Raw genomic sequence first — 22331 nt, 5'->3', positions numbered from 1 at the left:
TCGATTGATGTCGATGCGAAGAAGAAGAAAGTCGAGAAAACATGATCATGAGATTTGTTTTTATTATTCAGATTGATTCCGTCGTCATTTCGTGATCATCTCACTCTCTCTTTTCTACTCTCTTTCCCTTTTCTCTTCCCCTCTTTTCTTCCTCCTATGCATACTAATCTCCATTCATCTCGTAAACTCGAACACAAATTTAGTGAACATGCCCCCTAGGCCAAAACAAAGAGTAGTATCAACGTCATCGACAGGATCAGCAGGATCGAATGGATCGTCTCGACCCGACCCTTCCACTCCTATATCACAAATTGAACTATTGTACAACACAGCCGTCCAATCCTTTGTCAGGCGTGACCACGTAAAAACTCAAGCTGTATTGTCTCGATTATTGTCACTGTTGGATGATCAGCAAAAGCAGAACAATGCAAGGGGAAAGGGAAAGTCAACTGCGTGGTACGACCTAGATTTGGATGGGGCGGTTGATGGAGAAGAGATGGAACAAGTGGATGTGGATGAATGGATGATCAAAACACTGAAATTATCAATATCATCCCTCACTTCCTTATACACCGATCCACCTACTAAGACTACTACTTTACCTAAACAAATCACCAACCTGCTCCCACCTACTACCCCAGACAAGCTATTAGATCATTTACTACAATTGTGTAAAGAACATTTATCGGTTGAGATTTTACCACCTCAAATCATTTCGACTTTACTCCTCGCTTCACTCAAATTACGACCCTCACCCCCATCATTGGATTTCGCACATCGTCTATCAGAAGATTGGCTCAAAGCTTTGCCCGATCAATTCATCGCTGCCATCTCTCCTCACATAGGTGACAGGGCGAAAGATGCTAAGAAAAGGAAGAAGGTGGAAAGTGCCAGAGAAGGGTACATGAAAGTGACTGAGCTGTTCGTAGGTGAAGTGTTAAGCAGAGAAGGTGAATTTGAGATGGCGAGAGGGTTCTTGGATGGTGAGAATATATTGGGATCAAAGCGGAAAGAGGTGAGCAATTATCATCCTATTAATGGTTCAGTGGTTGGACCAGGGAAAGGAGAAAAGAATGAAGAGCGGATTTTGCTAATTGCTTGCATGGTACTAGGCTTTATACAAACACCTTCGAACAGTTCAAACCACCCCTCACAATCAGATACCTACCCCTTCACCATCTTCATCCCTCGTCTTACCATCCTCCTCCTCTTCCTTAAGGTCAAGATCAGGAAGTAGCAGTACCACCTCGTCCAGTTCTAGTGAACGTACAGCTAGACCCAATCAAGTTCAACAACTGGGATTACAGAGTCAGAATAATCCTTTTTTGAGTAGGGATAAAGGGAAGGGTAAAATTGCAGCGAAGGAATTAGACAACGTAACAGGAATGAACGAGGACAAGGTAGCAACTTCATCTGCATCTCCATCTGCATCTGGATCCGGATCGAAATCATCTATACTAAATAATAACCCTACAAGTGAATCATCAACTTCGAGATCTAAATTATCAAGAGAAAGAGATATTTCTGTTAATTCAAGAATCCACCAACTCATCTTATCAATCTTCCCTTCCTCGATATCCCAAAGACTCGATTCCCTTCTAGGGAACAACCTCTCTTACTTCATCTCTATACCTATTCCTCCAATTATCATTTTAACCCTCATCATCCGTCTTCGTCGTCGTAATCAACGCAACAGGAATCCAAGCTTGTTACCCACGACGCAGAATGGTTTAGAGGATGTCAGAACCAGATTGAGATTAGCGAGAATACGTCAGAGAGGTTGGTGGGGTTGGGTCATGTATTATCTGAATTGGTGGATAAACAAATTTGGAGGGGTGTGGAAATTGGGTACGACTATTACTTATTTGTAGATATCGGGAAAGGGAAGTTGGTTATAATGTTGTACAACGTAATATATATCAATTATACAGCGTAGAGGGATTCACAGTTTATTCTTCTTTCTTCGAGTTTGAGTTTTTATATCAGCTGGGAATAGGGCATACCACTACACTGATCTAGTCTATTTGACGAGGAGGGTGGTCATTACGAAAGAGCAATTTTCAAATCAATCCATCTCACATAACAGTATATATGCTGACTAGAATTTGGTTCATTTTCTTCTTATCTTCTTTTCATTTCTTCCAAATAATACAATATCCATCCATTCAATCTCATCCAAGTAAGTGATAGACACCCAGCTTCGACTTGATGTCTAATATCAATCATCTATTTGATCAATTGCTTGATCTTCAAAGCGATCGAAGCAGAGTCCAAACCTTGATGACCGATTTGTTCACCCAAACCACCACATCCTTCTTTGTTGGTTCCCCTGTGTGCAAGTGAAGGTTATCAGCATCCATCTAATGTTAGAGGGAAGATAAGCCACTCACATGTAACCGTATCTTGGTCGAAGATCTCTTTCGAGTAACCAAGTACCGAACTGGATTCGCTCAAGATCAGCGATGTGATTGCAATGAGAGGTAAGAGCGAAATTTTCGACCCACCTTACTTCCCAGTCCAGTCTTCTGGTTCAAACTCTCAGCGACCAATACAAATTCGGTCTTTCCGATTTCCTTGATGACGTCTTCATCGACGACGTTCAAGGTCGATTTGTTGATCAAACCGATGTCCAAACCTTCCTTTCTCAATCTATCGACGGCATCCAAAGCTCGGTGCAAGATATCACCATAGGAAACGACGTATCCCTTGGTTCCCTTTCGGATAATCTCATCTTTACCTGGTACGAACTTGTATGAAGAATCTTCGAAGAATCTCGATCCGTCTTCTTTGAGTATCCAAGGTACTTTGGATCGAGTTGAGAATACAAATCGGAGTCCTTTTTCGTAGAACACCTTGTCGATGATACTATATAAACAGTATGGATTGGTTAGTGAATAATTATATGAGGTTCGATAGATGATGACAGAGATGGAAAATACAAGATGACACTCACGCATCCATTTGAGACTGTCGTCCCAACGCAGAAGGTATGACATTCTAAATTAGCTATTTATCTCATCGGTTTGACGGAGTAGCCAACTCACACAATCGGCAGGGAAGTATAATCTAGTCTCGTAAGCATCTTCAAGTCCGTTGTCCAAGAAGAAGTTATTGATACCGAAATGACAGGTGTTGTCGGCCATCTCATCAACACCAGAGTGTGAGAAATGAGTCAAAACGTTGGCAAAGTTCAATCGAGCCATGGTGAGCTCGGAGATGATCATTTCGGAGAAGGCAGAGAAGGTGCTATAGCATCAAGAGAAACTGTCAGCCGATCGAATATAGCGACGTTTGAAAGGTGATGATAGGACTAGGGCCCACCTGAAAACACCGTATCGATCGGCCTTGAAAGCTCCCCATCCAGCAGCGGCGGAGAAGTTTCCTCGTTCCATGATACCGGATGAGAGGAATACCCTGTGGGGGAGAGAAGTGTCAGCATCGAGTCAAGTTGGTTGCAAGACGTTGTGTGAAGGTGACTGAATTTATTACTTCCTTCATTGCTCAACCATCCCTCATACAGGATATTATAGGAGATTATATTGGGATATTTGAAACCAGACTCACTCGGGGTGTTTCTTATGAATGACATTCAACCCAGTCGATCCCTCCAGATCCGAATCGATCACCAGTACTTTCGACTTATTCTCGTCTTTTGAGGTCTTGTCCAAAACTCTTGACACGGCTTCACCGAATTCGACTCGACAAGCACCCTTCTCTTTGGTACTTCCCGACAAGATGTCGGAGTAGGTGGAGGGTTGAATAGCTCGGAGGATGTTGGCACATTTGGGGTGTCGAGGGTCTAGGTATTCAATCGCTGGTTCGCTGTGGAAAAGTCCATGACCAATGAGCAATGTGATCTCTCATATTATGGGCGTGTTACAGAGAAAGAGAGGGTATGGCACATGTACATATGGCATTACAAGATCTTATCGATGAAGGTTAACGATCAACTCACACTTTGATAGCATCGTGAGCGTGAGAACTACCTTCGATACCCTTAATCTTAGGAGCCATAGGTCGGTGGACTACCACGGCAGCTGGACCTTTGTGGTTGAGAATCTCGACGATGGCAGGGTAGAGCGAATCGAGATCTTCACCATTAGCTTCGACAACCTTGAGTCCGTGGCCTTCGAGAGTCTTGGCGACGGTGTATCCCTTGAGGTATTCTGATGGGTGACCACTGATATCTCACATCACTCGTCAGCGAGAGTGATAGAAAATTGGATGCAGTGAGGATCAACGATAGACTCACGCAATGGTAACATCGTTATCATCGATGAACAACTTGACATTCAAGTTCTGAGCGACAGCCAATCTAGCAGCTTCGGCATCATCACCCTCCTGTTGTGATCCATCTGAACCCAACATGAACACCGTCTTGTCCTTTTCGGCAAGGGCAACACCATTGACCAAAGGCCATATGTGACCCAGTCTACCAGAGGAGAACTTCACACCAGGTGTGAAACCCAATTCGGGATGACCAGGTAAGTGAGAGTAAGCTTCTCTGTAGTGCAATAATTGCTCAACTGGAAGTTGACCATCCAACACCGAGAGAAGGTATTGAGTGGCTACTCTGTGACCTGCCTCGTCGAAGAGGATGTCGACGTATTTTGATTTGTCGGTGTCTCCAAGTAAGAAGGAGAGGAGGATGACGACTTCCGGAATAGTGTCGAATGCACCACTGTGGGAGAAAGTGTATCAGTATTGCTGTATCACCAATTGCAAGGATGATATTTTGGATATGACATAGGAAGAATGGGTCGTTGATCAGTTGATAGAAGGTGTCACTCACCCGGTGTGTCCAGCAAGTCCTCTGGCAGCACCAGTAGCAGTGAAGAAGACTACGACGTCCCTCAACAAAGAAATGTTGGCGATCTATTTCATCCACCACATCATCCAACTTATCAGTATACGATGACACTCGTATAGTAAGGCAATCGAAGTATACTTACCAAACCATCTTTCTGTTCTTGCGTGAGTTTCTTATCCTTGGTAGGATCAAGGGGGAAAGGTTTGTATTTCTTGAGGTCGATGGGGAATTTCTCGAAATCCCAATCTTGAACTTTCTACTTGGTTGCGGTGCGTTAGCAACAATGTCTTTAGTGAGGGGTAGTAGATGGAGATGTTCACTCACGTTTTGCGACATGATGATAGTTTTTGATATGTATGTCCTAACTCACCAGCAAGGTATGTGTGTGATAAGTAGAAATCAAAAGTGAGATGAGATGAGGATGAGGAATGTGATATGTGGGAAATAAATAGTAAGATGTTGGTGGATACTCTGGCACTGCGTCATTCCACTCTTTCCATTCCAGGGTAGTGGGTCTATTCTTACCCTATCATTACCTACTCCGACATCCAGCGACACATCATTGCTACTGTTCACACGCTACAGGCATGCATCTCTGCTACTCACACTCAGTAGGATTTGTAAGAAGAAAGGAGAGGATCACCAACGGAACGGACAACGAAGACGTGCATGTAACATCTCCCACAGCTTATGAATGATATGATATTATGACACCTACATTCGTACATCCTCAACGGTCCCATCCCCTAATATCCTCTTGATCACCCTGCCGGGATTACCAACCACCACCGATCTGGGAGGTACATCCCTTGTAACCACAGATGCAGCACCAATAGTGCATCCATCACCCACAGTCACACCTGGACAGATGGTAACTCCTGCGCCTATCCAACAGTCATTCCCTACTTTAACGGGCTTCGCCCATTCTCTACCTTTTAAGCCGCTTCGCTCTTCTGGACTTATAGGGTGGGAAGGGGTGAGGATCTGGACGTTGGGTCCTAGCATCGTTCTTGAGCCGATTGTGACTATGTAATGAGAGAACGTTAAATATCGTAGTGACAAGTCAGCACTCCAGATCCTGGAAAGAAGGTCGGTGTTGAACATGTTGGGTGGACTCACTTGGACAAACGTCAAGTAAAGTACAATTAGCACCTATGAACACCTCGTCTCCTATAGTTATGTTGAATCCCTATTTGAGATTGAATGATCAGTACGTTATCGTTCGTTCACAGTAGTTGCATTGTTATGGAGTATGGGATGGGACGGGATGGGATGGGAGCACAGTACACAGAGCAGCAAAACACTCACATATTCACAGAAAAACCCTTGGACAATCCACACTTCTTTACCCATATATAAAAACTCCCTCATCTTCTCCATCCTCTCCATCATATCTACGACCTGGTTGATCTCCCATACCTTCCTCGCTTGAGCATCCCTTATTCTATCTATGTAGGGATTCCAAGAATGATACGGCTGACCGGATAACATCAGTGAGAGTTCTGTAGGGTCTTCATCTGCTCCAGGAGGGGAAATACGAGGATTGATCTGGTGAGGGAGTGACATTGTGGGTGTTTGTAGATGACAGGTGGTCAGTTGGGCATAGGAGGATATGTAGTGAGTAGAGGATAACGAATGAATAGATCGAAAAGTTGACCTGATTATACCACTTGTAATTCTTGTTTAGTTGAAGTGAAAATGGACAAAAGATGCAAGGACAAGAAGACGATCAATCCGATTCCAACATCTCATTCAACATGATACAATGGAACGTGAATATGAATTTGCAATGACGAGACAACAATGGAGATCAAAGGACACAAGGATGCATACTTGTAAATCTCAAGATTGCACCACACGAATAGGCAGCTCAAATGAAGATCGAGTCTCATGATCAACTTGGACAGACAGGCATTCCTTTTAACGATGACGTTCAATGAGATTGAGATCAATGGAGTGAAGCACGATCAAGACGAAGCATTTGATCAAGTCAATAGCCAAGTGTCGCATCAGTCCAGTATGTTCTTACCACTTAGCGATGTAGAAAGACGGGATGTGTCATGCGATATAGGAGCGAAGAGAAGAGTGATTGATACATTGTTTCCTTCCCACATAGAATGATATGTACGATATGTTTGTATTTCGTTTTGATATAGGCAGGTTGCGATTATACTTATTTACCTTGCATTTGTTCTAAACAATGAAAAAGCAATCTGATCAGCATATATTCAAGTCTTGATTTCCCCTGATTCCCCACCAATGAGTCAACATCAGGTAGTCACATTGGTCATGTCAAAGGAGAATATGTAGATGGAGATGGACACGGAACACACTCACCAGCATTATGTTCAGCAAACCTTGCACCAACCCGTTCGGAATGTTTCAAGAATTTATCTGTACAATTTTGAACGCATGTTGACTGTAGGCATTCCGAAAGAGAACAAATTCATATCAGCGACTTCGTAAGTAGAGGAATGGATGGATGGGTGGATGGGATATTTCCCTCCTGCTATTTCTCATCCTCTCCTCGCATTGCTTGAGATGATCTCATATCACTCCGAACCCAGTTCCACTGCCACTTGGAGATACAACCATCCTCATCCAAATAGTCATAATCGCAACCAAGCTCCAACTCCAACTGACCTCGTTCGTAGTCAATGCCTTTGAAGTGAAATCCTGAGCACAAGCGTTAAAGCACCTTTCTACCAATCCCGAATAGAGTTTCATGAAATCTTGCATCTATATCAGAATGAACCCAAAATTCAGCTTCCATAATTGTATCAAGCCCTAATTTGATCGGATTAAGGGAATAAGGAAAGATGCCAGTCATATCTTGCGATGAGAAGGGAGGATAATTATTTTCCAAAAGTAGTGCAGTATCTCCTTGCGCACATTCTCCATCTCCATCATCATCCTAATCCTTCTCCCTACGCGATCATACGTATTTAGGATATACATCCTTCCAAGTCGGTGATACTCTACAGTCAATTGCGATCGGATCAAAATGACCGAACCCATCACTCACCTGCTTCTTCTCAATGACCTTTGTCATATGAGCTTGTTCGGCACCGTTGAATTGTGAGAAATCCATCCTGTCGTATTCTTTTCCTTCTTACTGGTTTAAGGCTGGTAGATGTGAGACTAGTCTTGACCTGAACAGATAGACTAATAATATATATGTCGGTGACGGTGTGGATGATGGTTGTCGATGATGGGATGGTTGTGGGTTTTTCTGAAAATTCGGATCAACGGAGAAGCGGAGATCACCGCCGCCTGCTTCAAAGCAGTGGCAAGAGATGAACTGTCACCGATGATGAGATTATACTCATGTATGCATCGACAACATCCAAGCATCGCTATCACGTCGAAGAGGATTCGTGCCGCGATGAGTGACCTGACATATCCACAGTGTAATCCATACACATCATATAAAATAGAATACAGTCATAGCATAGGTCATAGTCTATCACCATTGAAAATTATGTACAACTCACATCGTCTTGTCTTATCGTACAGTCTTCATTTTACACAGTACAAACAACATTATTCTTTACACATCACATGAGCTCGTCGTACTCTTCATCTGCTCCTTCTTCGAACTGACTCTCAGGCCAAATATCTTCACCTTGATAATCTCCCGCGTCAGCTAACAATTTCATCAGCGTGATCGGTCAATAATAGGCAGATTAGTAGAAAGATTAGTAATTCAGTGAGAGAGTGTAATTAGTAGTGACAAGTAAATATACCAAACTTACCTGCATACTCTTGTCCAGCTGGGTCAGCGGGTCGGTACAGGCGATAATCGTCAGTCCCACTGAACGTGACTGTTTTCGGTCTTTTCGCAAGAGGCGGGAGTGGATCGGTGGGATCGAAGGTATCTTCGGTCGGGTAATCCTCCATAACTCTCTTATGACCATTTTGCTCTGTTTGATCCATCGTATCATAATCGCCAAGTCGGTAATCGAAGTTTGTTCGGGTGACAGGGTAGTTCTGGTCGTAATCGGTAGTCCCAAGGTTAGGTGAATGGTCGACAAATTTATATTCCATATCCATACCATTCCCATCCCCAACATCTTCTTTCGAGTAGACCGATTGAGGTGCCGAAGACGAGTCGGATACGAAGTTGACATCTGCAAACATATCATTTACATCCCAATCCAGTGTCGGATCGCTTGGAGGTGGAAAATGCTTGATGTCAGCTGGTTTGGTGTCCTCGTTATCAGATGACACATCTTCAGTAATCATCTCATAAGCTTCGTCAGGAAGATCCTCTCGATGTCGATGAGGATCAGGTTTTTCCACTTTGGGAATGGGACTTTCAGTGGCTCCAAAAGGTTTGGTGTCTTGGCCTCTGGATGATTTGGGTTTTATAGATACACCGTCGAGTTTGACTTCCTCCTGTTCAGGTGCATCTTCAGTCTTAGGTAAGAGGGTACCTGGATACCGGTATGGGTCAGTCCAATCAATCCTCCATACGATTATTGGGGTTATTCATCTTACCTATAGATTGTTCCTTAAGCAATTCGACATCTTCGCTTACTTTTATAGGAGGATCTACAAAGACAAGGGAGAGGATTCAGCATGTAATAAAGTTTAGCTGGTCTTTTGGAAGCCTTGACGTACCAATGACACTCTTGGGATAATCATCATCGGTAAGATTGGTAATGTATTCGACGGTTCCGGAACATCCAGCCACTTCGTCGACTGTGCATAGAAAGGTAAGTCTCAGTCCTCAAATTTTCGCAAGCTTAGATCACGAACCTCCATAGTAACAAATGACTTTCTCACATCTTCTATCGAGCGGAACCCCCACTTCGACACTCTTGTTTTTCGAGGCGATGAGCTGTTTCAAGCTGTAACGAGTATCAGCCTTAGGCGTTGAGCCAAAGTTTTTGCCCAGTATCGTCAACTCACGACCTTTTCCTGTACATAACATGGGAATCATCATCCCTGAGAAAGAGCATTGAGAAATTCCAATTGCCAGAATTTGATTTCCGCCCATGTTTACGTTGGAACCCCTCTGCCATATTCTCGGTCAATGGCTGGATGTCAACCTTGAGCATCAGTGTAGGGGGTTTGCCACTCTGAATTTCTCCGAACCTGCATGCACATTGGAGCGTCAGCTAGTGTATGGCGGCACGAAGACGAACTCGACTCACTCGATAGTTAAGTGGAAACGAGGCATTGATTTCACCTTCTCCTTCATCTCTCTCACGGGCTTGTACAGCTTGTTCAATTTCGCTTGGAGCCAAGATTGATCGGCAGCTAAAAATTGTTCGAAAGCTGAATGGTGCTCCGGCATTTAGCAGGATGTACCCTATCAACAGAGACGGTAACGTACTGCGTATACCCTCGTGCTCGAGTATTCTTATCGAGATCGGCCCTTCAAGATGACCGTTAGCGGGTCTCTAGTATGACGGGATAAAAAAGCTCACCGATCTGATCAATTTGGCGAAACACGACAGCTGTATCTTCCCATGCTTTGGCTGCAATCGTACGATACAGTTCGATCGCCGCTCGAAGCGGTCCTCCATAACCACGTTGAAAGGCAATCTGAATGATCGCTAACCGGGGAAAATCTTGCTGGTAAATGATCAAAGCACAAATGACATAAGACCATACGTACCTGCAGCGATCCTCTGGGCGTGAGTGAAGATCAACATCTGAGTTTGTAAGGGTGAAGTAGCCTCTGTTTTCTTCTCCAAGTCCAAGGCAATATTGCCGAACTGAGCTTGCATGAGCAGGAAAACCTTGTCTCTGTCAGATAAAATAGGTCAGCGCGTGCATTTATTCTCTCATACATCGTTACATTCATTGCACTCACGAGTAGTCCTTGACGTTTCTATGAATTTGGAACCTAGTGTCGCTATGAACACGAAGTTGGTTCAAAAATTTCGCATCTCCCGGTCGAATCCGTAGATCTCGGAATCTGCGGCGACGAACATGGTATGGATGAGCATGGAAGAGTATACACAATCTTGTAAGACTCCACTTACTCTTGCGCGCGGGCTACGATTTCGAGCAGATCTCGGAGTGTCGCATCTTCCTCGATACTCATAATTTCGAGCATCTGTGACGCATTCGTGATCAGTTGATGATCTAATCAGTAAACGGGACGGTGCACTTGCTGTGCCATATGCTACATATCGAGTGGGGTAATTAGCTATCTAATATCCCGAGAACCGGATCTTGTCACGCTTACAGATCATTGACCGTCTCATTATCTGACCTGAAGGACTAGCCTGCAGTTTGAACTCTCCTGGATCTGCTTTGGCAGTCTGTTCGACAAAACCAGCGTGTACAAGCTTTGATATTGCTTCCTAAAAGAATGCAAGTAGTATTAGCGAAGTATAATAGACTACATTGAACACATATTAGCGTAAGAGGTCATTTACTTGAAGATAATGGGTAGCGTATTCGTCCCAGGTGTCATCGTCAGATTTCGCCATTTCGTTTTCCAATATAGCAGAATAGTAGCTCGGATTCTGTTGGAGTCGAATGTATAAGAAGGACCTAGTGGATTTCATCAGCGCTACTTCCAAGATATATGGATAACGTACTTTTTCAACCAAGCTTGAGCGGTAGCAAGGCTATCTATTGTTCCCAAAGCGATTTCGCTGTTGAGATCTGGGAAGAAAGAAAACTTTAGTATGTACTATGCTCCGGCTATTCGAGACTCACGTTCTTTGAGGTTGAGATGTCTGAGATTATAAATCAGTTTCTGGCCACCTCATCACTGGTTCCAGTTACTCACAGGGTGCTCTCAAGTAGTGTTGAGGAATACAGCATGGATTCGTACTATATCGATGGATTAGCGTGACATGTATCCAATTATTAAGGCTCACCTTCTTAACCTTCGATTGTTCGCAAATCACAATGACTGTACCTGATTTATCGAATTGAGGTCGACCAGCTCGACCCATCATTTGCTAATGACGGACGTCAATATCATTTTTAGGACCATAGGATATATCTAAACTCGCCTGAATGTCGATATCCGAGTACTCCTTGAACCCGGTCACAGCTCCATGCCATGCAGTAGTCCCTCTGATGATGACGGTATGAGCAGGAAGGTTGACTCCTACTGCAAGCGTCTGCAGGAGAATTAGTCTTTGGAAACACTGGCAATTTTGGCTCTGGCAAGAGCTGTTACTTACTGATGTTGACACGATCATGAGAAGTTTTCCCTTGATGAATGCGTCTTCAATCGTTCTTCGATCCGGATAACTTAGACCCGCATGATGAACAGCTATGCCACAGCTAGCGTACTCGCTGAGTTTCGAATCTTGTAATACTATTTTCTCCGGGCTGCAAACCAAATTTCGTGATGAGACCCTTTTTCGTCCATAGCAATCGATGACCTACTCAGTGAGGTGAGGAGGCTGCCAAGGAAGAACTAGGCTTTTTGCTTGTGATTCTTGATACAAGTTGAAGATGAGTTCGGCCGTTTTTTGACATGCTACATGCATCTGTCAGTTGGTGGCAAGCTATAAATCAGAAGGGAAATAGACGGACCTTTTCGAGTGGCACAAAACACCAGAACCGGCTTGCCTTGTGCGTGTCTAGCGAGTATCGGGAACAAGGCTGCATCCAACTTTGTGTCAAGGATCCATTCGGAGCTGCACTCGATCCCATACACTTTCCTCATTAGCTGAACCGGTCTATATTCTTCCCCAAACTAGAAGGACAGGGGTGCAAGTCAGCATACAACAACCGTGAACTATCATTTACTTACTTGGTATACTTTGGCTTTAGGCATCCGGATAACCTTCTTCTCTAGAAAATGTTCTTCATCTTCTTCCCCTCGGTAAACTCCAGACGAGAGCTCATACGGATTATCGGGTTCTCGCTGACCGATCCACCTTGCTATATCATCGATATTCGGGATGGTCGCGCTCAAAGCGACGATTCTTACCTCGGCGGTATTCTGCCTTATCCTCGCGATTATAACTTCTAAAGTTGCACCTCGATCTTCACGAAGGATATGTACCTATTTCAAATAGAATGAGCTTTTCAGACATTTTTTGAGTGAAAATAGCAGTCCATAATCATGACTCACTTCGTCAATCATGATCAACTTAAGTCTGTTATAGAAATCTTTCTTTGCCCATCTTTCGTGCCTTGTAATCGAATCCAACTTCTCGGGCTGCAGTCGTCAAATCATTTGATTAGGCTTGTGTCTGTCGATAGAGGCCCAACTTACGGTAAACACGACTAGATCCGATTTCCTGATTAATCGACAAGCCGTGTCGAAATCCCCAGTATCACCGGTGATTTGAGTACCTATCGGAAGAATAAATCAGTGATTGATTTCGTTCAGATATCATATCAAGATGAGCAGAAGCTCACATTCTATGTTCAGTAAGTTATGCATCCTCGCTTGCCAATCCTTCTGTCTTTCGCTACACAAAGCCTTCGATGGTAAATAATATGTCAGTGGATCATAAAAAGCGTCATCGCTAAAGGATTGCTCCATTCACCTTGGTGGGAGCGATATATATTGATAAAGGTGTACTATCTTTGGTCGTGATGACAGTTTGGGTTTGTAAGAAAGCGAGTTCGAATATAGTAGTCTTGCCTGAACCCGTTGGAGCGGAGACGACAAGGTTTTCGCTTTCTTTGTATGCCTGTCCGATATGTCAATTCAATTGGATATGGAGGGATGTTATCGAAGCAAGGTCACTCACATCGTCGAAGACAGCACTTTGAACCTTATTGAAGAAATAAAACTTGAAACATTGTCTGTGTTGATCATCTAAGAAAGAATACGTTAGTTGCTTTGTGAGCGAAAAGGGGATTTGTATATACCTACTGATGAGTCTCGAGACGGGTACCTCTTCAATACCTGTGTTCTGATTTGCTTCCCGCTGTTTGATTACCTCCGCCGTAGCTACAGGTTCATCGTCGTCGATGGACTCAATTGGCGGTGGCGCTGTAAATGGGACCATAATCAGCTGGTTCAAACCAAGGGAGGGGGAGCCGTACTGACTATACTGTGGGGCAGGTTCATTCATAGAAGTAGCGGTTATAGCGGCTTCATGATGATGAGACATACTAGGACGATGTTGACTTTGGGTGGCAACGGGGGAAGGATTGGTCGGGATGATCTCTGTACGGTTGATGTTACCACTCGAGTGACCGATTTGCTGGAAATATGGACTGGTTCGGCCGGTAGGAAGCATTCGAGGGACTGTGCGTACTGGAGTGGGAGAGTCGACTAAGAAACTGAGTCAGCAGGGAAGATAAACATCGAGGGTGGACGGATAGAGGAAAGTGAGGAGAGGGGCCAAGAGGACGTAATGAGGGGAACAAGACGTGTATAGGGTGTGGTAGGGGATATGAGAATCTGACTGCTGGGTAGGAGAAGGAAGAAAGAAGGTGCAGAGCATACCGATGATCTCTTGCTTATACTCACTTTCGAATGTAGACTGTTGCTCACTACTTCCCTGAACGAAGGAATCATCCGGTCCTCCTCCAGTCCAGAAGCTATCTTGTTGCTCTTCATCATCGATCGTGACAGTTGGCAGAGGTTGGGGAATATCCCATAACTGCTGCTCGTCTGTGTCGGACATCTTAAGTGAATCTGAGGGGAGGATGAGTTGAGATCGGGGTGACGATAGTATGACAAGAAGAGGAAGAGGAAAGAGAAAGAACAAGTAACGGATGAGTAGATTGGTACTGTTGAGTAGATTGTTGTTCGCATGGACCACCTCCACCAGACCGTCCACATGCCAAGCGATTCCCTTGATTCCATTACAACCCATTCCTAACATGGTGTTTGATCCCGCTAGTCGTCATTAGGATCAAGTTTGTAGTGACCGCAGCAAAATAGACAACACGACGTGATAACTGATACTCGTACTCCTACGTGACAACAACATTCAATATGAAAGAGCTGAACTCAGCTCCTTTGTAGAATACGATCTCACCTCATACATCCATACTCTCATCAATCTCATAGGTCAGTGGTAGAGAAAGACCAAAGACCAAAAAAGAGATGTTCAAGAATCTACCCACTTTCAAATCACTCCCTCAAGCGATAGGTCTCCCTTTTCTATCCACCCAGGAGGATGCACAGCTGAAATTCAAATCATCACCTGGAGGTATCAAGAGGCTGTACAGCGACGAGGTCATCCCCTCATCGGATGTACTGTATTGGTCTCAGTATTACAGCTTGTTCAATTCATCTGCAGATGTCTATTCGTTGATATCCGTACAAGATGGTACGTTTCAGTTTCACTCTGTCTTATCACTCATCGCTTTTGAAACTGAGTGTACTCATTCTTTTCGTTCGACTATAGTTCGTCAAACACTTACAAACCAGCCTACCAATCTCTCCACCCTGATACTCACTCTGTCCCATCACCTATTCACTCTCCTACCTTCACCTGATTTCCCTCATTCTCCCTCTCCGCAGCAGGACCTATCGAAAGAAGCCTTAAATTGCCTAAGGGTATTGGGAAGATTATTAGTGGTTATATACGAGTACGAAGCAGACCTGAAAGAAAAGGTTGATCACGGTATCATCCCTCAGAATGAAGTGGATGAACAGAGTTTCGCGAAGAAGTGGTTATACAGTAGATCATTGATTGAGAAACGTCAGGATGGAGAAGAAGACGGGCCGATCAAACAGAATGAAGAAGAGAATGATCAATTCAAGATTGAAGATTCCGATTCAGAAGCTGAAGAAGATCAAGATGATGAAGATGAAGGTGTAAGGGCATTCAAAGCTACTGTCGGACATCCTGCTCCGGCCCCTTCAATTTCCACAACGAAGAAAGAAGAAGGTATTACGGATGATCCTCTCACACAATCGCAGACGGATGAAGCACAAAAAGAAGCAGAGGAAGAGAAAGAATATATGCCTTGTTTGATAGAGAGATTATTCAGCTGCACAATCGACTTACTCTTCTGCGCCGGGTTCACTGTGCCTGATAGTGTGAGAGGTCCTAATGTTACTGAGAAGATTAACGTGAGTGACTTGTTGATCTCTGAATAATGCAGACGTATTGGAGATCTCCTGTTGACGGTGCTGTTCACTTCTGATATAGTATGTGATCTGGGAGAAAGGAGTGGGAAGCACGGTCAATGTAGGAAGTACAGCCGAATTGGATAGGAATAAGACTGAAGTCCTTCGTAAGTTCATCCCATTCAAACTTTCTGACCGTGTTGGTATATACCTAACAATGATCCATGATAGGTTTCCTCCTAATCCTTCTCTCGACGACGATCTACACCCCACCCCACGCATTATTCACCACCCCAAACTTACCTTTGGAAATCCTCACTCATTCTTTGGAACGACGACTTGTCTTGTCATTGCTATGTTCATTCCTGAACACCTCACTCACGCCTCTCAAAGCATCATTCGGTATTAGTGGTCAGATACCGTATAATCACCTGATCTCCAAGGCAGCAGAAGAAAGAAGAACTTTAGTCAGAGCTTCTTTGATGGTCTTACTCGTCGCTCTGGATCATCGCGTAGAGAATCAGACATCCACTGGATCGGTGATGGGTGAAGGTAAAGAGGAGAATGCGTTTAGGTATTTCATATCGAAACTTGTGAGTTGTTTCCCTCTTCTATTTTTAGTTCCATCTGAATTGGACATTTGATTTGAGCTGATGGACTGTGAGTAGCACCGTAAAGAAGACTTCTCTTTCCTCCTGGATGGTATTATCGGTATTTTGCAGGAACATAATGCGGTGACTAATGGATATTTACCTGGAAGTAAACGACCTATACCGTATATCTTGGAAACATGTGAGTTGAATCATCAGTAAGAAGGTAAGAATGTCGACTGACCTGTCATGATACGCCAGATATACTGCTCTGGCGTTTGGTAGATTTGAACAAAGTGAGCTGCTGTCCTGACAATGTTCCACATATATCCAGCTGACAATGAGACCGTGTATCAGCGATTCCGTCAATATCTTCTCGACTCTGGAAAAGCACTCGACGTGGTATGCTATATATTGGTCACAAGCTTAGATTTAAAGGATGATCCAGGTCAGTTGACACCTTACCGTTCTGCTCATAAAAGTCAGACCATTCAAACTGATTTACCTCTTTCCGCTGCGTTAGCTCATCACGGTCTCCTTCGACTACTCTCATACCTCCTTCAAACTCTTTCTGCCGATAAAGCATTTGCAGTCTCGCTTAATCAGACTATAAGAATGGCCATACCTTCCAAATGGGCAGTAGCAGGTACAGCGGCCGATTTCTTAATCGTTGTGAGTACCTCCCTCTCCAAAACTGCAGCCACATCAGACTATTTGTTGACCAATTTGCGATTTGATTTCCAGTCGATTTACTCTATCGCAACTACTCCTGGACTCAACCCCCTATTCCCAGCTTTGACCATTAGCATATCCAACATCGCTCCTTACCTTGTCAATATCGGTGTACAAGCTTCGACGAGGTTATTACAGCTCTTCAAGGCTTTCTCGGCACCCAATTTCCTGCTGGCCGATGAGGGTCATCCACGATTGGTATATTACCTGTAAGCTATATTCCTGCGCTCAAATGCACCGTGATCAGAGCTTTAGCTGATGCACATTCTATCAGCCTTGAGACTTTCAATTCCATTTTGTACTTCCAACTCAACGGTGAGATAGACATGTCACTTGCAAAAACTTGGCTCCTCCTTTTAACTGACTTGTTCCCTTTCTTCCATAGAGAACCCCAATCTCGTATATGCAATCTTACGATCTCATCAAGATTTCCAGACTCTCGCCACCTTCACTCTGGTATCTGGTTTGAGGGATATACAGAGACGTAAAGCGCTGAGGGCAGCTGGTGAGTGCACCAGCCATCCCATCTTTTCATAGGTAGACAGATCTTAACTATCGGTTACTGGCATTTGTCTTTCAGCCGCGGAAAGAAATGCGAATGCTAGAGGAGGATTGAATCGTACACCTTCCGAAACCGACATGCTCGCTGAAAAAGCAGCTTTACTTGGACGTGATCCAGAAGGTGATCATGATAACGAGAATGGCGAACGAGATCTATCTTCCCCATCATCCCAGCGAAGAGTCCTTTCTCCCCCTCCGACTATACCCGAGGAAATACCTTCGTTGACACAACCGCTTACTACCCCTGGGCCAAATGAGGTATCTGATCCATTGGCTCAACCACCCTCTCCACCGGTATCGGACTTACCTTCCCCACCACCCTCTACGCAAAACGGTCTGAGTGAGAAGCAGAGAGGGAAACTACGATCCGTAGATAATGATCAATCTCCCACCGATGGATCAAATGGACGAGCCCAACCTGAGATACCGGATGAAGAATTGATGAGAGTCGCTCAGGCTGGTGTGGGCCCGAATGGATATGTACCTACTCAAGAATGGGTATCGAGCTGGCAAAAAGGGTGAGTCATCCATTGGCTCCTCTTACAATGTCGAATATGCTTTCTGTATTGGAATAAACATGACTACACTCATATCTCACTTGCTCGACGCGCACTAACTCAATGCGTTTCATCCTCTAGCCTTCCCCTCGATCCAGTGCTCGTAGCTATTTCAGAGCTCTTACCGAAGATCCAAGAGAACCAACAATTGACTGGAGCACCTTCATCCAAAGTATTCAACATACTAAAGGGTGTATCTCTATCAGAGGTGCTACCGCCTTCACCACCTATCGTACCTAGACGATTCCAGGTAAGTTGTGATTTTCTTGACCCTTGCATTCTTTGTGCTCTTAGACAATCGCTTCCATCAGTCAACAGGAGACAAACGCTGATATGATCATACTTCGTTTCAATCCATAGTGGTCATCCGCCTCTTGCGTATGGTTGACTTCCCTTCTCTGGGGGGATATCTACGTTGCTGGTCTGACTTCCGATGGGGTTTGGAGGGACACGACAGTGAGATTGTTCGGCGTCAAACAGGCTCCTGTGAAAGGCAGGAGCGCGCAGGTTGGAAGGTTCTTGAAGACTATTGGGGTGGTGTGAGCGGATATCGGCTGAGGCATGTGATTAACAGTATGATCCGAGGATGCATAGTATATGTGAATTGTATGCGGTGGTTGTGATCATCAAATGTTGTTTGACCTTGTTCGTTTAATTGGAATGTATACTGCAAGTGGAGTGCAGTATCCTTGGCCATCTCCCAAGTCTACATGGAAAGATCAAAGGCTCGAAGAGGGGAATAACATTCCTTCATCAGGTCTGATCGTTCTGCCTCCTTGGGTATCCAATGATCTGATCGTCACCTTACCACCTTTGAGGTACACTTGAACAAAATCAAACTCTTGGCTTGGCAAAATATCCAAGCCGTACCTTACTGTAGACAGTTATCAAAATAGTCATCTCATCTGTCGTGATACCCATCGGATCTATCCGTATCTATAACGTCAAAGTAGATCATCAAGGGATCATTCAATTTTTGGTAAATAACTTTGGGAGGTGACGTAAGGTTTAGATCTATCTTTGTTCTCGATTTAAGGAATGGATTAAGCCCTTGTCTTCGGGTTTTACAACTCTCTGGTGAGGTAGCTCAGGTATTCTGTGATGTGGTACCACAACAGAGAAGAGATTTGTCCGATGTGATGTATTTTGCGAAAGCGGTAGGTGACCAATGGGATTTGACGTATTGCATTGTGGAACGCTCTCATCCAAGCTGTCATGCCTTGCTTATACCAACTTCCCGATCTTTCGCCTACGTTCTCTTCCTGACATGATGAAATGGATCAAAGCGCAGTTCTCCTCTGCCATATGCTTGGTCTCCCTCCATCGTGCATTTCTACCAATGACAGTCTTACAATGTCAGAGGAATGATGCCAAGTCCTAATGTGCTGCGAATGTCCTTCTTTCTCGTCAATCCATTGCGACTCTCTATAATCTTACCTCTTTTCTCAGGTACCGACCAAATCAGATATTTTCGGATGAATCGAGACTATACGACACCCGAAAGGTTAGAGAGAGGAATGCCAAATCCCAATCATCTTTTCATCCCGATTCAGCTGGAGTGCGCCCCGCCCGGAGATAACCAAAATGAAAGTAAAATAACTAAAATTAGTCTAAAGCACGAAATCCTATCTTCCCAGAACAATTAACCGAGATTCAAAAGGATAGTAAGAGGTGATAATTATGCATTAAGACGATATATCATAGAGATTTGATTATATTCAACCGGACTAAACCGAGGGGAAATAAAGTTTGTATGGAAAGGTTGAAAGAGGAATGGCGTGATATGAGATAAACAGACGCGGTCAACCGATAACAAACGATTGATGAGGTGATCAAACCAAACCACAGTAGTTCAAACCGTAGATACGGTACATACCTTGAATGCACTGTATTTTGTACCGATTGTTAGATTATCAAATTTCTGATGTTATGCTTGATCGACGGACGAGATGAAAATAATGGTTGATTTTGAGAAGAATAGTGAAGAGGGAAAAAATGATATATATAGACAGACCTGTTCTTGTATATGGGAATGGATTGGATTGGACAACCTAACGATCAAAGATCCAAAGATTGGTACAGTAGTACTACTGTATTCGCTGACCTCTTGCTTTTCAAGTGAATTATAATACTTTACTCAAGATGAGTCACTACCAACAGCAAGCACAAACGTCAAGTTACTCGGATGATGAATCGAAAGATATATCACCTCAACCGAACAATCACGATTTGGAATATCAACCTGAACAACATGTTTTCAGGGATATAACTAAAGTTGAAGATGTTGATTTCTCAGCGTACAACTTCACTCGAGAAGAAGAGAAGAAAGTGGTCAGGAAATTGGATTTACATATCTTACCTTTTATCTGGGCCGGTTATCTGTTCAACTCGCTTGATCGAGTGAGTCATCTCGTAGTAATCTTGACGTAAAAGATCAAGACTGAGATGGTTGAAATCATAGAATAACCTTTCCAATGCAAAATCCGATGGAATGACCACAGATCTCCATTTCCCAAACGAAGGATACGGTATAATGATTTCCATCAACAATATCCCCTGGGTACTCTGTGTGGTGCCCATGGTTATCTTATCAAGAAAGATCGGTCCGAGATGGACTATACCTGGTTACATGATTGCATGGGGTACGATGGTTTTGATCAATGCTGCTGTCAAGAATTTCGCGGGTACCTTGGTTACTAGATTCCGTGAGTCTGTCATCATCATTTACCATCTCCAATCCCTTCAAAGAACATAGGATTTCATGACACCGTACTGACCTTTTTGTTCTTGTTTCATCTACTTTTTAGTCCTCGGTGTATTCGAAGCTGGTTTCGCTCCTACCTTGATCTACTATCTTACCGGTTGGTACACCCGAGGAGAACTTGCCAAGCGAGTCGCTGTGTTTTACTCTTGTAACGCTCTGTCTGGTGCTTTCTCTGGGTGAGTCTTCGACTTCTTCTCCTTCCATTGTTCATTAGTCATTATATTGACTGTGTGCGTTCTAGTCTTATCGCATACGGTGTGTTCCAGATGGACTCTAAACTGCACGGTTGGCAAATCCTCTTCTTGATTGAAGGTGAGTCGATCAATATATTGTGTCCCAAAGGCATGAATAGTACGTTAATATCTGTTTCATGTCTATAGGAGCATTCACAGTCGCATTTGCCATCCTCGCTGGAATCATGCTCCCCTGGTCAATCGATGGTGCTTCTTTCCTCGGTGAACGTGAAAAGGAAGTAGCCAAATTACGTATCCTAAAGGATTCATCCGGTACCACTGAGAGTAAATTCGATCGAAAGACTTTCTTTGCTCCTCTTAAAGATTGGAGATTATACGTTTTCGCAACTATCGCCACTCTCTATTCTACTGCTGCCAGTGTAGCTGGAAACTTCCTTACTCAAATTGTCGGTCGATTCGGATACTCCGTCGTCAAAACCAACCTTTATACCGTCGCTCCTTTCATCTTTGGAACTTTTATGATGCTTGCCACAGCAGTGTCGTCCGATCATTTCAGAGAAAGAGGTTTCCACCTTGTTTCAGCTTATACTCTCGTGTTTATCGGATGTGTCATCCTCGCCGCTACACCCGTCTCAAATCATGCTGTGGGGTATTTCGCCGTGTTTTTGATCACTGGTGGAGCTCAAACACCATCGGTTATCTTCCACTCGTGGCATCAGTCCAATGATGCGAGTGAGGATGGAAGAGCGTTCAAAGTCGCTTTCCTATGTGAGTGAATCGGCATACATAGTGATAATTTCGCTTGCTTGTCACTTTGCGTGATGCGAACAAGGAGGATATAGTGGTGAAATTGTTTTCGCTGACTTTGTTTATCTACTTGATTTATATAGCTACATTCGCCAATTCCGGTGGATTCGTATCAGCCAACATCTTCCTGGACAAATGGTCACCAGGGTATAGAATCCCCCTGATTATCGTCGCTTGTATAAACGCAACCGGTATTCTCGTAGCTACTTCCTTCAGGTTGTATATGGCTTATGAGAACAGAAGAAGAAACAAGGCTCAAGGTGTCAACTGGACTTCGAAAGATGTTCCTACCGAAGCGCTTAAAGCTGGTCCTAAGAACCCATTGTTTAGATATTTCTTATAATCTC

The 22331-nt window shown here is 43.9% G+C and overlaps 7 protein-coding genes across 7 annotated transcripts; 3 read left to right on the top strand and 4 right to left on the bottom strand.

Annotated features, from left to right (window-relative positions):
* Window positions 1-208: 208 nt before the first annotated feature.
* L199_006176 (uncharacterized protein) lies at window positions 209-1871 on the top strand (the record flags this gene model as incomplete). The annotated part of the gene is made up of 2 exons (XM_064891877.1): window positions 209-1015; window positions 1113-1871. 2 exons carry the CDS (start codon window positions 209-211, stop codon window positions 1869-1871), a joined length of 1566 nt encoding a protein of 521 aa, XP_064747949.1.
* A 355-nt stretch (window positions 1872-2226) lies between these two features.
* Window positions 2227-5146, bottom strand: L199_006175 (uncharacterized protein; the record flags this gene model as incomplete). The annotated part of the gene is made up of 12 exons (XM_064891876.1): window positions 2227-2329; window positions 2391-2440; window positions 2505-2865; window positions 2954-2967; window positions 3045-3246; window positions 3322-3414; window positions 3565-3822; window positions 3956-4180; window positions 4253-4681; window positions 4793-4875; window positions 4953-5066; window positions 5135-5146. 12 exons carry the CDS (start codon window positions 5144-5146, stop codon window positions 2227-2229), a joined length of 1944 nt encoding a protein of 647 aa, XP_064747948.1.
* Window positions 5147-5524: 378 nt separating this feature from the next.
* On the bottom strand, window positions 5525-6376 carry L199_006174 (uncharacterized protein; the record flags this gene model as incomplete). Its single annotated transcript, XM_064891875.1, has 3 exons — window positions 5525-5835; window positions 5930-5999; window positions 6119-6376. The coding sequence occupies 3 exons, from the start codon at window positions 6374-6376 to the stop codon at window positions 5525-5527; spliced, it is 639 nt and encodes a 212-aa protein (XP_064747947.1).
* A 607-nt stretch (window positions 6377-6983) lies between these two features.
* On the bottom strand, window positions 6984-7901 carry L199_006173 (mitochondrial import inner membrane translocase subunit TIM9; the record flags this gene model as incomplete). The annotated part of the gene is made up of 4 exons (XM_064891874.1): window positions 6984-7003; window positions 7148-7229; window positions 7454-7549; window positions 7836-7901. 4 exons carry the CDS (start codon window positions 7899-7901, stop codon window positions 6984-6986), a joined length of 264 nt encoding a protein of 87 aa, XP_064747946.1.
* A 466-nt stretch (window positions 7902-8367) lies between these two features.
* L199_006172 (uncharacterized protein) lies at window positions 8368-14382 on the bottom strand (the record flags this gene model as incomplete). Its single annotated transcript, XM_064891873.1, has 31 exons — window positions 8368-8456; window positions 8566-9246; window positions 9311-9364; window positions 9434-9514; window positions 9572-9663; window positions 9725-9910; window positions 9970-10093; window positions 10152-10193; window positions 10246-10374; window positions 10437-10567; window positions 10635-10739; window positions 10807-10909; window positions 11013-11130; window positions 11206-11323; window positions 11371-11437; window positions 11492-11511; window positions 11565-11608; window positions 11656-11739; window positions 11794-11904; window positions 11968-12118; window positions 12176-12269; window positions 12326-12488; window positions 12546-12800; window positions 12870-12956; window positions 13014-13093; window positions 13160-13223; window positions 13291-13437; window positions 13498-13565; window positions 13623-13742; window positions 13800-14027; window positions 14226-14382. 31 exons carry the CDS (start codon window positions 14380-14382, stop codon window positions 8368-8370), a joined length of 3993 nt encoding a protein of 1330 aa, XP_064747945.1.
* Window positions 14383-14807: 425 nt separating this feature from the next.
* L199_006171 (uncharacterized protein) lies at window positions 14808-18762 on the top strand (the record flags this gene model as incomplete). Its single annotated transcript, XM_064891872.1, has 14 exons — window positions 14808-15033; window positions 15112-15782; window positions 15862-15946; window positions 16011-16372; window positions 16448-16571; window positions 16631-16665; window positions 16727-16817; window positions 16893-17041; window positions 17114-17310; window positions 17376-17416; window positions 17487-17606; window positions 17682-18180; window positions 18301-18469; window positions 18580-18762. The coding sequence occupies 14 exons, from the start codon at window positions 14808-14810 to the stop codon at window positions 18760-18762; spliced, it is 2952 nt and encodes a 983-aa protein (XP_064747944.1).
* Window positions 18763-20361: 1599 nt separating this feature from the next.
* On the top strand, window positions 20362-22327 carry L199_006170 (uncharacterized protein; the record flags this gene model as incomplete). The annotated part of the gene is made up of 6 exons (XM_064891871.1): window positions 20362-20619; window positions 20681-20924; window positions 21027-21159; window positions 21225-21295; window positions 21364-21945; window positions 22068-22327. 6 exons carry the CDS (start codon window positions 20362-20364, stop codon window positions 22325-22327), a joined length of 1548 nt encoding a protein of 515 aa, XP_064747943.1.
* Window positions 22328-22331: the final 4 nt, after the last annotated feature.

Source organism: Kwoniella botswanensis, chromosome 1 (assembly GCF_036426115.1).
Source record: "Kwoniella botswanensis chromosome 1, complete sequence".
NCBI classification, from domain to species: domain Eukaryota; kingdom Fungi; phylum Basidiomycota; class Tremellomycetes; order Tremellales; family Cryptococcaceae; genus Kwoniella; species Kwoniella botswanensis.
This window is presented reverse-complemented; position numbering and strand designations above follow the sequence as displayed.